Raw genomic sequence first — 14,586 nt, 5'->3', positions numbered from 1 at the left:
ACAATCTGTGAGACATTATTTTTGACCCCATGTCTCCTATGTGCTAGTTAGACATGGCGGCTAATTGTACTCATATGGTAGCTGCTGCAGCACCTTCATTGAAAATCTCTGCTAAACAATTTAAAATTTTACTTAAAGGGGTTGTAGAGGGATCTACTTGATTCTTGGAAGCCAAACAAGAAAACTTTTCCCATTTGCTAGCATACAGTTTTCTAGTTGTTGCCTTATGAGAAGAGACAAGAATGTGGCGCACTGCAGGGGATATGTCTGGAAGCCTGGCTAAGATTGGAAGTGGTGCAGCCAAGCTGTTAGCTTGAGGATTTGGATAGAAGGATGGAGCGTTCCTCACTGATGAGTCAGAAGATCTGGCACCTAGTCCAGAAACCACAGCTCCTCTCAGAGATGAGGCCATAGGAAGGGGAACCAGATTTTACAAGGCCAGTACGGAGCAATGAGAATTAACCTGCAGCTCAATGATTTCGCTTTCTGTAGAACTTTGGGGATTAGAGAAAGTGGGGGAAAGGCATAAAGAAGTCCCGTGGGTCAATCGTGAACAATTGCATCCCTTGGTGACTCCCTTGGAGGGGGAATTAGGGCAAGGTAGCTGCTTCATTTGGTGTTCATGGACGTAGCAAAGAGGTCGCAGCAATGCAAAAATTTGGTTCGCAATTTCCTGTTTCAGGGACCACTCGTGAGGCATCAGAATTGCTCTGCTGAATTTGTCCGCTATCAAGCTGGATTTCCCTGGAATGTGCATTGCAATCAGAAAGCGTTGAGACGATATTACCAACTGCCATACTCTCTAAGCCTCTTGACACAGGGGGTAGGATCTGGTTCTGCCTTATTTGCTTGATGTACCACACTATTGACATATTGTCTGTCTGTACTGCAATCGTACCTAGTAGTAGAGTGTTCTGGAATACCTGCAACGCCAAGAGCACCACTCTCATCTCTAGGACACTGATGTGCAGATGGTACTCGTGTTCCTGCCAAATTCCTTGGACAGTCTTTCCCAGATAATACCCCCCCCCACCCTATCTTGGAAGTGTCCATGGTCACTGTAGCTATTGGTTGGGGGAGAGTGAACAGCCTCCCTACAGTCATCTGCGGAAGTGCCTCACTGAGTACCGGCGGAATGGCGACTAGCTTAATGGAAGCGTCGTTGGCAGTTTCGGACCTATGTGGTCTGTCTCTGCCTTTATCCTTATGTATTTTCAGAAGATCGGTAGCCGGATGGCTTAACGAAGCCATTTCGGAGTACAGAGATCAAGAACGAAAGTATTTAGCTACAAAAATAGCCCGATGACAAATAGTTTGGGCGTTGAACAAGGCACAAAACCGACAGCGAGGGACGTCATGGTCTGGGCCTAAACAGGTGACGCAGTAAGAATGAAAATCTCTAGGAGGTATTTGCTTTCCACAGGCAAGACAATAATTAATTTTTTCTGACATCGGTTAGAGCAAGAGAAAAGGATCCCCAACGGGGTGCTTATCTTTTTGAAGACTTCAGGTCTGAAACTCGAAAACGAAAATTTCAGGAGTCGACCAACCGGCACTTGCGAACTGCTTCTGCTTCGGGCACCGCACGGCAAGAAAGACTGATGTAATGGCGTCAGCTGCATGTTTTACATCCCTGACATCATGGAAGAAGCGACAGCATCTGTCGCAGAAATCCCAAGACTGTGGTATTCAGGCTGGCTGAGGGCTACCTGCAGGCAGATAACCCAAATGTGATGACTGCAACAGTGAAACACGAAGAACATCTTGTGGGACATGGGCAATGCCTGCATGGACCATTGAGCAAAGAGTAGCCACTGTAGGACTCTCATATGTAACTGTGCCAGAGGTACTAGTGTTAGAGCAGCCGCCATAGTGCCCAAGAGCTTCAGGACAAACTTTGCCTGTGCTTTTTTCTTCAATAGCAAGATGGACACTTGATGGCACAGTGTCTGTACCCTGTCATGAGGCAATTTTGCTACCATGTCTTTTGTGTTCAAGTCTGCTCCTATGTACATAATATGCTGTGATGGCAACAAGGCAGATTTTTCGAAATTTATTTTAATGCTCAGTTGCGAGCATAGATGGATTGTAGTGTCTCTTGCCTTGGTTAGTAGATGCTCGGTGGTGGCGGTCAGGAGCCAGCCGTCTAAGTATGGAAACACCCGGAATCCTAGATGCCTCAGGTGAGCGGTGACTACTGTCATGCATTTGATAAACCCTCTGGGGGCTGTAGTGAGGCCAAAGGGCAGAGCTCTGAATTGGTAATGGCTGTCTCCCCGCCGGAAGTGCAGATACCTCCTGGATCACCTGTCCATTTTTATATGGTAGTACGCATCCTGAAGATCGAGTCAGCAAATCGAATTGTCTTGTCTCAGAAAGGGAAGTACAGACTGCACTGTCACCATCTGGAACTTTGTTTTTTTTATGGACTTGTTCAGCCTGCTGGTTCCAAGATGGGTCTCCAGTCCTCTGTTTTCTATGGCACTAAAAAGAACATTTAGTAAGTTCCAGTCTGATTTGGTCTGTTGGGACTTCTTGGATGACTCTTTCTTAGCAACCTTTGTACCTCTAGGGTTGCTTGATCCCTTTGACAGGGTGGAATGTCTGGTACTGTTCTTTTTGTTCGTGGGTGTGGGGTGGAAAAGGGGATGTTGTATCCGTGGAAATTATCGACTGTACCCATTTACCTTGAGTGATGTTCAGCCAGGCTTTTGGGTACAGTGACAGGCTGCTCCCAGTCTCTAGAGGTGGGCAGGTGGGCCTCCTTTTCAGGAACACTGGAAGGGTCTGCCAGGGAATGCATCTCTTGTCACCCTGATTTTGTGGACCCCTTCTGCCATGAGATCTGTACTTCCATTATTTCCCCTTCTGTCCAAGGGGAAAACGTCGCCACATGCGTTCAGCAAAGCTCTTTGGGATTTAGGGAACCTTATTTTCCCACCCTTCTGGCCTTTGGGATAAGGCCTGGTAGGGACCGAAAAACATACTCCCACAGCAGAAAGTTCTGCCTTCCTGCTCACCCCTGGTCATAGTCTCTTTCACTTTTGTCCCGAACAAGGACAAGCTGTCAAAAGGAGTGTTTATGAAGGAAGACCTGAGGGGTTCAGCAAACTCGCAAAGGCGCATCCAGGGATGTCTCCTCACAGCTATTCCTGTGCCTGCTGCCCTACTCGCTCCATCGGCTGCGTATGAGATGAGTCTCGTGGAGGAGTTGACTACAGAACTTAAGGTAGTGAGCCGAGAGGTCACCTAAATAGTTCAGTGACCGGACTGCAAAGGCCACTGATGAGAACATACGCTTCCCATATCTGTCCATCGTTTGAGATTCCTTATTCAGTGGATGGACAGATGAAGAAATCTCAGCTAACTCCTTTTTGGTGGCTGCCACTGCCATCACCATAGCATCTACCGGGACAACTTTGGTTAAGAACTCCTTATCTGAAGGGGCAGTTATGAATTTGCTGGGCCTCTTCGGAACAGGTTCCACAGATTCTGGAGAGCCCATGCTTTTCGACTGACTACACCAAGAAGCTGGTCGAAAGGCGGAGACACCCAAGAGGTGGAGGGTCGAGATCCAAATGCCTCTAGGTATACGGACTCACCCTCAGAAGGGGTAAGGGTCTTCCAGCCACCTCTCTGTTTCAGGATCTCTAGGATGTCTGAGAAGGAGACATCCTCAGAGGGTGACTGTGGGGACCCTTCTGAATCCTCTAAGTCCATAACAGAAGTGAAACTCCTCAGGGGACTCTAGATGTTTCTTCTTACAAGTTTTCCTCCGAGGGACCTCTCCAGAGGGCTCATGTGAGGAGGTTTCAGAAGAGAGTGACTCACCCAATGGGGCATCCTGGGGCATTGGTTCTTTACGCCTGGGGGGGGGATGGTACAGAGGCAGACATCGGCACTTTTGGGGGAAGAGTGCCTGGATCTGAAGGTGGATCCATCAGGGGTGACAGCGCACTCCATCACCTTGAAGGCACCACGACCTGTGCCCGAGGGAGCCTCCGACTCTGAAGAACCAGGCAACTTCCCCCGTGCCAAGGAGTTGGGCTCCAAACTCACCCGTGCTGAAGCCCCAAGATGTAGATTCGGGTCTGACCCAACTCTCCTCCCCTGACCCGAGGGGGGAGTGTCGGCTCCCAGACCCCTCGACAGAAGATGGTACCGAAGAGGTCAGAGCAGAAGTTGGGGCTGAAACCCCAGGGGTGAGTCTCGGACCTGATGGTTCCACCACAGAGACATCCAAGCACCCCTGTTCCAAAACCACTCGGGTCGGAGGAGGAAATAGCAGAAGGGGAAGGAGTAGAAGTCTGTTCCAAATCCTTCTGGGCTGGACTCAAAAGGATCTTGGCTAGCACCAGAGTCCGAAGCAACCTCTTGACCAACTGCTCCACATAGTCATCCGATAGTTCTTGGATGATTGAGTGGACTGGGATGATGATTTTATGCTGCCAGCCACAGACTGTAAGATGGGTGACTGAGTATACTGGCTCCAAGGTTAGGGACCGGCTCTGTACATGAATCCCGGTCGGTTCCGACAATACTGGAAGAACCGAAGCAGCAGTTTTCTTGGGCCCAAGAGCCTTAGGATCTGAAGTCCAGTCCTTTGAGGGTTTCTTAGCTGGCTGAGAGGCAGGAGCAGAGGAAGAAGCCCTTTTTGTAGACTTGTCCAATTTTGGTGACCGGAACTATTTTGAAGAGGTCTGGTTTCCTTCGAGAGCCTCAACATACAAAAGCAGCCCCTTAACCATCAGTTTGTTCCTGCAGAACTCTGGAAGTGAAACCAAGACATATTCAACAACAGTCTTGGAGGTGCACTGCACCTAAACAGTAGACACAGCTAATGTGTCTGTCCATTAAGGACGTTTTGTAAGTACAGGAGTCGCATTTTTGAAGCCACACTGCTCCACTTCTCTGCCTTCCTTGGAAATAGTAATCAAACAACCACAACAGTATTGTCTAGGAACTATGCAAAAGATAAAGGTAGTAATACTAGCAAAAAACTTTTAAACTATCAAACACCACATTAAACAAAAAGATAACTTTTTTTTAACACTCAAGCAAGGAGAAAGAGGACTACAGGAGAGGTCTCAACTAAAACAATGATTCCCTCTAGTCAGAGTAGATGTCTCTAACTCAAACGATGAAGCCTTTTGGAAAAAAGGTAAAGGAAGGAAAAGTTGTCCTCGAACTTACACGGACCGGAGAGAAAAAGATGAACCCTCTAACTCAAACAGGTATGTTAAGTTTTAGAGTTTGAAAGGACAGGACAGGGAGATGTAGGCCTAGTGAAAGCGATGGCCAGCCACAATAAGCACACAAGCAAGAAAAAACTTAGGGATTCACTACCGTGAAACCTAAAACACAGTCAACTAGTAAAGGGGGGTTGGGAGGGTGGCCTAATGGTTAAGGTGTTTGCCTTACAAACACAAGGTACAGGGTTTGAGTCTCACAAGGGATAATTGGTTATGGTTAAAATGGCTCACAAGGGCAGTTAGCCTAGTACTAATCTATGAACCTATTAACCTATATACAAAATATATTGAAAAAGACTAATTGACAAATAATATCCAAAAAAGAAATTCACCTAGGCTGAGCCTAGTGAGAAGCACCTGATCTAGTTTAGCGGCAAACGAGATCTGGGTTATCTTCCCTAGGCATCATGGGATAGGGTATATCCTCGAGCCAGTGGAAGCTCTCGAGCTCTAGTAATAGGCAGAGTCGGAAATGATGCCCAACCAACAAGAATGAAGGTGAGATAGGACAACGTAACATCAAGGCATTAAATAAGCAGGCACTGTGCAGCAAGATATGGGATGCAAAAGATTAACAAGGCACTTATACAAGTCCTGGCCTAGCCCAGTAGACTGAGCAACTGACTTCTTGTTCTGCATACATACATGGCCATGAAGACCTAAAGGTAGAGAGGCAAATACTACCCTTTATACCAAGAATGTTGTGATGTCATAGGGAAAGGAGACAGCAGCCTAGGAGAGTGGAAAGTGTACCTAAATTTGAAAGTTTGGTCAGATATCTGACTTCAGCATACAGCAGAATTCCATAAGGTTATGACTGCAACAGACACAATATCCACAAAAATCCCCGTGGTGATACTGGAAGCTGTTCTATACATAAAAATCACTTGTGCATTATTTTGCAGTTACACTTACTCTGTATATCGCCTTGTGCTTCAGGACAAAAATCAGGCCTGTAGGATAGAATGACTTTCCTTCTTTTCTCTACTTTTGGTGGAGTTTCTGCAAAAATAAATAAATTAATGAACAAGTTTCATGTTATTTATGCAGTCAAGGGACCACAGCAGCAACCTCAAAAATCACCACTATGCCCCTGGTTAGAAAAATTTTCACCTTCCATTAAAAAAAAAAAAAAAAAAAAAACTTTTATAAGCACATTTAATCAATGGAAATTCTATTAGGACTCTCCCTTTAGATGGTACTGTAATACAATTTAACAAATGGGGGGAGATTTATACAGGTTACTGCAAGTCATGCACCATGTGTACACCTTGAGGTAGCTTCTCTGAATTCAAGAACAGCCCTACCACAGTGCTTTTGCTGTCTATTCATTCAGAAAGGTTATTCAAAGTGTACTCCTCGTGATAACCTTTATGTATCCTCCCCAGTCTTCTTAACCATCACAGACTCACTGCCCTTATATCACAGAAAAGTAAAACAAACCAAGCTGCATGACTATTCTTTGAATAAAAAAATTAATGAAACAGAGATAAATCAAGGAAAACTATATAAAAAAGTAAAATAGGTAAGACCCTATAAGCTTACAAACAACTGAGAACCAATGCTAAATAGCTGTTCACCAAAGATAAGAAACCATTTTACTGCACACACTAAAAACAAGCAAACACCTTAACCTCTTCTGGGCATCAGTAAACAAGCTGCTAAATGCAAGACAAACCACACAACGTACCCCCAAAACACCAACCTAACATGATAGCATTACTAATCAGTTTAATACCCTCTTTATTAACACAGTAAAGTCTCGGATTGGCAACACATTCAAACACTCAGCCCCCTCCCCATCTAATAACTTCTTGAACATTTTTCTCTTCAACCTGTTCCAACTGCCATGATCAAAAACTCCTTCATAAACTAAAACTCACTAAATGCCCCAGACAATCAACCAGGTGAACATCTTAAATCAGCAGCAGAAGCAATTTCCTATCCTACATCAATCCTGATAAATACATCCCTGGTTGAACACACACTGTCCCATCAAACTGGAAGAACATTTTCCTCATACCCTTTTCACAAAGGAGATACATCCACGGAACTTTCCAAGTACAGGCAAAAAGCTTTAATATCACTCATCAAAAATACTAGACAAATACATACACAATCAGCTATCTCCTAGAAAAACAGCTCCTCTCCTCTATACAACATGCATGGCTTTAGACTCTTTAAACAGCACAACTATTACTGCTCTACTGAACTTCACTACAACTGTAAATACTCAAAGAAATGGAAGGAAACTTGGCTTCAGCACTTATCTTAGACCTACACATTTGGTACAGTGTCCTATCTGAACCTTCTTCAAAAATGCTCCTCCATAGGCCTAGTTAACCCACCCCCAATAAAGTGATTTCATAGCTATCTATCAAACAGACCACAAGCTGGAAAATTTCAAACTGACTTCTTTATCCTCCCCATAAATACAGGAGTTAATTGTAAAACCGAACACACACAGTAAAAACTGACAACCAAGAAAATTGTGGGTAGCATGGAGTGAAACCAAATGGAAACCACCAGAAAAAAATAATTTAATACACAAATAGTTAAGTGCTTTCATTTTGTACAATCTAAAACTTCATCAGAACACAGTAAAAACCACATCTTAGCTAAATTAATATGCTTTCATTTAAAGTTATAATATGCAAAACACAGTGCTGGATGTTACATAGTGAATGAACATACATTTAAATCAATAAATACAAAAAAACTGTATATTGTAAATATAAAACACACAATACCCATCTAGTTAAAATCTCAAAAAAGTGTATAATCTCAAAAACTAGGAAAGTGTATACATTTAATTCATATTAGAGTGTGATTTCATAACTTGTCTGATCTCAGCTTTGGGACTGGTAAAATTGGTACTTTTTCATTCAACCAAGGGAAACAGTGGCATTCAATTTACATTACCAATAAAGTTCCCTACACTCGAGCAATGTCTCCCAGTCACTTCTCCTAGGACATGTACTATTTTTTTTCCTATTTTCACAAACTTAAACTTCTCAAAACCCACACAAGTCTCACTGTGCTTAAAAAGGGTGTTAAAACAGTTGGTGGAAACATCTTAAATATGTTCACACATTCTTTTCTTAAGAATCCTGTCTGTTTTCCCTATATAAAAAAGTTGGACAAGTGGATCATTTTGCTATATAAGCTATAGCTTTACTTCAGCAATTACCTTCTTGAAGGTTAAATGAAATACTCTGAACATCCCCTATGCTCATACAATTTCCCTTCAAAGACATATGGGTAATACCTACAATGTCTGCATTTCCTAGTTCCTTAAATTTTATAGTCTTTTTAAGCATGTCCTACATCATTTAAAGGATACCTTTCAAATTTTTAGAGGTTTTGTAAACAAAAGGTGACATAGTACTCATAACAGGAGGGACAGTGGGGTTAATTCTTAAAAGTACTCCTTTTTTTGTACAATCATTTTAAGTGTTCCTGAACCAGTATTATGTTAAACACCCTACTGTATGGACCTTTTAGTGGATAATTAAGATTAGAATCACCTCATGTACTAAATTCCCCATTACATAAAAGGGCTGTGCATTGTGAGCCGCATTTGCTAATAATGTTTTGAGTTCCTACTTCTGTACGTTTCTTGGTATAACCCTTTACAACAAACGTATCATAAAGGTTGTGAACTTCTTGGATAAAAACTTCCTTTGCAAAAATCTTTTAAGCTAATCTTATACACTAGCCTTTAGTCAAACTTTTTTTTACCTAGCTATTAAAGTGCAAGTATGCATTGCTAAAAGTTGGTTTCCTGTAAATGTTTGTCCTAAACTCGGTCACCGATAATAATGTATGTGCAAAAATCTTGTATCCCTCTTGTTGAATTGATAGCAAAACTGACATTTGGATTTTGCTTAAGTGCCGAGATAAAATCTTTCATCATTTCTTCAGGTCTGTTCTATAAAATTAACATGCAAAAAAAAGTAGGTAAATTTCACTAAATTTTAATTATCTAACTTAAAATGTAGCTCCATTCTCAATGAGTTAAGACCAAATTTACATAAATTGGAGCACATGCCACACCCACTGCCACACCTTTATTTTGTTTAAATATTTCCCTCTCAGAATAAATATAGGTATTAAATAAAACAAGTTATATAATATCCATCAAAAGGCAAATCTCTCCCTTGGAGAAAGTTGCATCTAAAAAGACTTTCTTAAAAAAAAAAGTAACCCTTCAGTTTCTGGGATAGTAATGAAAAGATCCTTAACATCAACAGCTAAACACTGTTAAATTTTCTTCACAAAGGTTCTTTTTTTAACCTATTTAAGACACCTGTCCAGGTTTTTATATAGGGAAACCTGACGGGATTTTTAAGAAAAGAATATACAAAAACATTTATATTTCCACTAAATGTGTTAAAAATGCCCTTTTTAACACAGTCAGACTTAATAGAAAAAAAAAAATTAAAGTCCTTGGGGAGGTGACTGGGAGATACTGCTTGAGTATAGTGAATTTTATTAGCAACTTAAACTGAATGCCACTGTTTCCCCTGGGTTGAATGAGAATGTCCCAATATTACCAGTCCTGATGCTGATAGTCAAGTTATTAAATCACACAAACATATACAAATTAAATGTATATTTACACACTTTCCTAGTTTTTGAAATTTTAACTAGATAGGTATTATGCATATGTTTTTATGTTTGCAATATACATTTTTACTTATTTATAGATTTAAATTTATGTTCATTCACTATGCATCAGTGAGCACTTTCTTACACAACTTTAAATGAAGGTATAATTTTGATTGGTTGGCATATTCATTTAGATGGGATGTGATCTTTACTACAGTGTTGTGTTAAAGTTTTGGATTGCACAAAAGAAAAGCGCTTAACTATTAATGTATTAAACTATACATTTTTGCATATTTTCTTGTGGTTTCTGTTTGATTTTGCTCTGTACTACACACAGTTTTCTTGGTTACAAATAAAGGAGTTCCAGAAAATTCAAATATAACCCCGTACTTTTTAATCTCTTCCATAAAACTGTTAAACACACTACTTTTGTCCAATATGCAGATGATTCCACACTGGTCTGCTCTGCTAAAACTATGGCAAAACTACAAGATTACAAACAAGAATCATTCTCCTCTGTCAAGTCATGTTTAAGTAACTCAACTCCAATTAAACCTCCCCAAAAGACAATAATACTCTTCAAGCAACTATTTATGCAAAAGACATGTCTTAATCTCCGCCAATAACACCAGAATCGCAAATGTAACCCACGTAAAAGTACTAGATATCATCACAGTTGCAAAGTTAAAACTAGACCTCCACATCACAACCTGAAAAACAACAACAAAGCAAAACAAACACAAAGTTGGATCCCTATAAAGATCTTAAGCATACTTCACCAGACAGCCAACAAATATATGGCCACTACTTTCTTAATGCCATCTCTCCTATACGCTGCACCCCATTTTACTAGGCTTCAAATCACTAGAGCAATGTGACAACAAAACAGCAAAATTTGCTTCCAACCTGCCCTTCAGAGGATATGACAGTTTATCAAAGAGCTAAACTGGTTAGATCTCCCAGGCAACTTAATGTCCACCTAACACACAACAATACACAAATTTCATAAACCCCATATCTACCCATCCCTAATCATTATACAGCCATACTCTCCAACAGGGCTTTACGTTCTGGAGATAGTTACCAAAGCCTGGAACCACATCCCATTAACAGTGAAATCAAACCAAGAGCTAAGCAGTTTCAAAAACCAATTAAAAATTTCAGTCTTTCCTTCTAGTGGAAACTGCGGCAACTTCATCCAACCTACTTCCAATCCCAAATGCTTTCCACCCTTCACCCTCTCTGAATGCCACTAACTCTTGCATAGCTCTTCCTAAAGTTCACTCACCCACCCTCACACTACTACCAGCTCTCTTCTTATCTCTATTTCCACACACTCCTCCTACTCACTCTCTTTCTACCTTTACCCGTACTACTACTTACACGTCCACTCCTTGCCACCCTCCTTTCTGCCTACACTCCAATTACTGTCCTAATACACATCACTTGCTTCCTACCCTCCGACCCACTAATAGGCCTGCCAAGATTCTATATTCAAACTAGTCAACAAGGTACTCTATGTTTAATGCATGAAGTTTGCATATTCTGCTACCTACTTCAATTCCTCCACTCTATATTCTCTCTTTTTTCACTGAATCTTTCTTGGACACAAACAAACCTATCTTGCTCACTCTCTCTCTAAAGATTGGGATTCTAAATGCCACCAAAATAATGCATCCAAGAAAACTTGACATTAACAAAAATGCATGGTTTACATTACATATGCTATTTTTTTCTCTACCTGCTGCACCACAAAATGGAAAAGAATCTGCACTACAACTGACTTAAATAATGAGGTAAACAACATATATATGATCTGATATATATTGTGATACGATTTGTAACTATACAGACAAAGCTTAAATATTCATATACTCTGCAAATTAATGTACATTGTTTAAAATATCATATACAGTGTAAAAACATGTACACTTTTTATACACTGTCATTCTGTGTGTATTCTTGATAACTTCTGTAAAAATCTGAGAATCGCCTGCCCTAAGATCTGCTGTAAAGGGGTTTAGCTAAATCCAGTTGCACTTTCCCAGTAAATAAAAGAAAATAAAAAATAACTTTCCTTCCTTTCACTACTTTCGACATTTTTTTTTACAAACACACACACAAATTAACAATCTTCATTAACATTCAGAAGCCGAATATAACAACCTAAATGCAACTGCTTTTTTTCTTTACTTAGTAGCCACTTCAAGTGGGTTTTGTTAACTATGTAACATATTAAATAAAAGTGCCTTGCGATTGATACTGTTTAAGTAAAGACCAAAGGTACAATTCAAACAATAGCACAGTGACTAGCAGTGCAGGAAATGAAGTACATTCAAGACATTAAATGCAAGCTTACAGAGAAAAACTGCACATATAAGTTCACAAAAATGTGTGCATTTATGTACAATATTACATAAAGAAAGCATAGCTTTCAACCACTTACTTACAGAAACAGGCCAAAAAATACACTGGGACAAAAATCTCAAATCAAGTACACATTTTTAAATACTGCTTTTATATACAAGTTTTGCATCAGAATGAATTATATGAATAGCTTAAGTTTGAAATTTAACTGTCTTGCATAATCTAGCGATTGCAATCCTCAACAATTGGCCAGCACACCAAAAATTATATGAGGAACACATGAAAACTATGAGGAAATATCCGGGGCACTCTGCAAAATTACGGATGGTTGAGTGCTATGTGGTGTAGTACTTCCAGGGTCAATGCTGTGCCCCACCAAAAAAAATACATATACACACAAAATATATGGACATACTCGATATTATGCTGCTTAGATTATTTTAACAGCAAAATATCTCACGAAAAATATCTAACAAATTATCTACAAAATCTAACCACATCCAAGACCAACATTTGCAGAAGGGCAAGCCCCTGCACTCCCCACAACCTCTAAAAATCATACTTACCAACTCTGAAGTTGCAAAACAATGGGGAAGTGCATAAATCCTTCCCCGGTATAACTTCAAATTTGTTATATTTCATGTTTAGGTATTTTTGAATTTAGATTTTAAGTACACCTAATACATACATAATACAGTGGATATAAAAAGTTTACAAATCCCATTTTAAAATGCCAGGTTTTGTGATATAAAAAAATGAGACCACAATAAATCATTTCAAAACCTTTCCCACCTTTAATGTGACCTATAATCTGTACAATTCGATTGAAAAACAAATCTGCTAGGGGAAAAAATATAAAAAAAAAAAGCATTGGTTGCATAAGTGTGCACACCCTTAAACTAATACTTTGTTGTGTGTGTGCACCCTTAAACTAATACTCTGTTGAAGCACATTTTGATTTAATTACAGCATTCACTCTTCTTGGGTAGGAGTCTAGCAGCAAAGCACATCTTGACTTAGCAATATTTGCCCACTCTTGCTTGCAAAAAGCAGTCCAAATCTGTCAGATTGCAGGGGAATCTCTTGTGCACAGCCCTCTTCAGGTCACCCCACAGATTTTCTATTGGATTTAGGTCTGGGCTCTGGCTGGGCCATTCCAAAACTTTAATTTTCTTCTGGTGAAGCCATTCTTTTGTTGACTGGGATGTATCCTTGGGGTCATTGTGGTGTTGAAAAGTGAAAGTCCTCTTCATCTTCCGCATTCTAGTGGACACCTGAAGGTTTTGGGCCAAAAGTGACTGGTATTTGGAACTGTTCATAATTCCTTCCACCTTGACTAAAGCCCCAGTTCCAGCTGAAGAAAAGCAACCGCAAAGCATGATACTGCCACTACCATGTTTCACCATGGAGATGGTGTTCTTTTGGTGATGCAAAGTGGTGTTTTTGCACCAAACATACCTTTTGGAATTGTGGCCAAAACGTTCAACCTTGGTCTCGTCAGACCATACCACACTTTCCCACACGCTTTTGGAAGACTTAATGTATTGTTTTGCAAATTTTAGCTGGGCCTGGATATTTGTGTGTGTAAGAAAAGGGTTCCGTCTTGCAACCCTACCCCATAGTCCAGACATATGGAGAATACCGGAGATTGTTGTCACATACAGTACACAACCAGTACTTGCCAGAAATTCCTGCAGCTCCTTCAGTGTTGCTGTAGATCTCTTGGCAGCTTCCCTAACCAGTTTTCATCTCGTCAATTTTGGAGGGACATCCAGTTCTTTGCATCACTGTTGTCCCAATATTTTCCCCACTTTTTGATGACCGTCTTCACTGTGTTCCATGGTGTAACCAATGCTGTGGAAATTTTTTTGCACCCTTCTCCTGACTGATACCTTTCAACGAGATCCCTTTGATGCTTTGTAAGCTCTCTGTGATCCATGGCTTTTGTTGTCGCAGGCAACTGAGTAAATGTTAGGAAAATCCTACTAGGACAGCTGAACTTAATTTGTGGTTAATCAGAGTCTCTAATTGATGCCAGGTGTGTATCCAAGAAGACTGCTGTAATTAAATCAAAAGGTGTTTCAACAAAGTATTAGTTTAAGGGTGTGCACACACACAACAAAGTATTAGTTTAAGGGTGTGCGCACACTTATGCAACCAGCGCATTGTACGTTTTCTATTTTTTTCCCTAACAGATTTTTCTTCTCTTTCAATTGAATTGTACAGGTTATGGGTCACATTAAAGGTGGGAAAAGTTTTGAAATGATTTATTGTGACCTCCTTTTTTATATAAAAAAAACCTGGCATTTTAACAGGGGTGTGTAAACTTTTTATATCCACTGCACCTGTCTATATC

General features: G+C 40.4%; 1 protein-coding gene across 1 annotated transcript in view; it reads right to left on the bottom strand.

The window, feature by feature from the left end:
• The window catches only part of QSER1 (glutamine and serine rich 1), a gene marked incomplete at its 5' end in the record, with an annotated part of 2,529,639 nt that overhangs the window by 1,126,316 nt on the left and 1,388,737 nt on the right, over nucleotides 1-14,586 (bottom strand). Inside the window, one exon of the mRNA XM_044059174.1 lies at nucleotides 6,168-6,254. Within this exon, the coding sequence (XP_043915109.1) occupies nucleotides 6,168-6,254 (87 nt within the window). The remainder of the gene's footprint in view (nucleotides 1-6,167; nucleotides 6,255-14,586) is intronic.

Source organism: Protopterus annectens, chromosome 17.part0, assembly GCF_019279795.1.
Source record: "Protopterus annectens isolate FY-2018-M chromosome 17.part0, PAN1.0, whole genome shotgun sequence".
Lineage (NCBI taxonomy): Eukaryota > Metazoa > Chordata > Ceratodontiformes > Protopteridae > Protopterus > Protopterus annectens.
The sequence above is the reverse complement of the archived record's forward strand: the minus strand, read 5'-3'. Positions and strand labels throughout refer to the sequence as shown.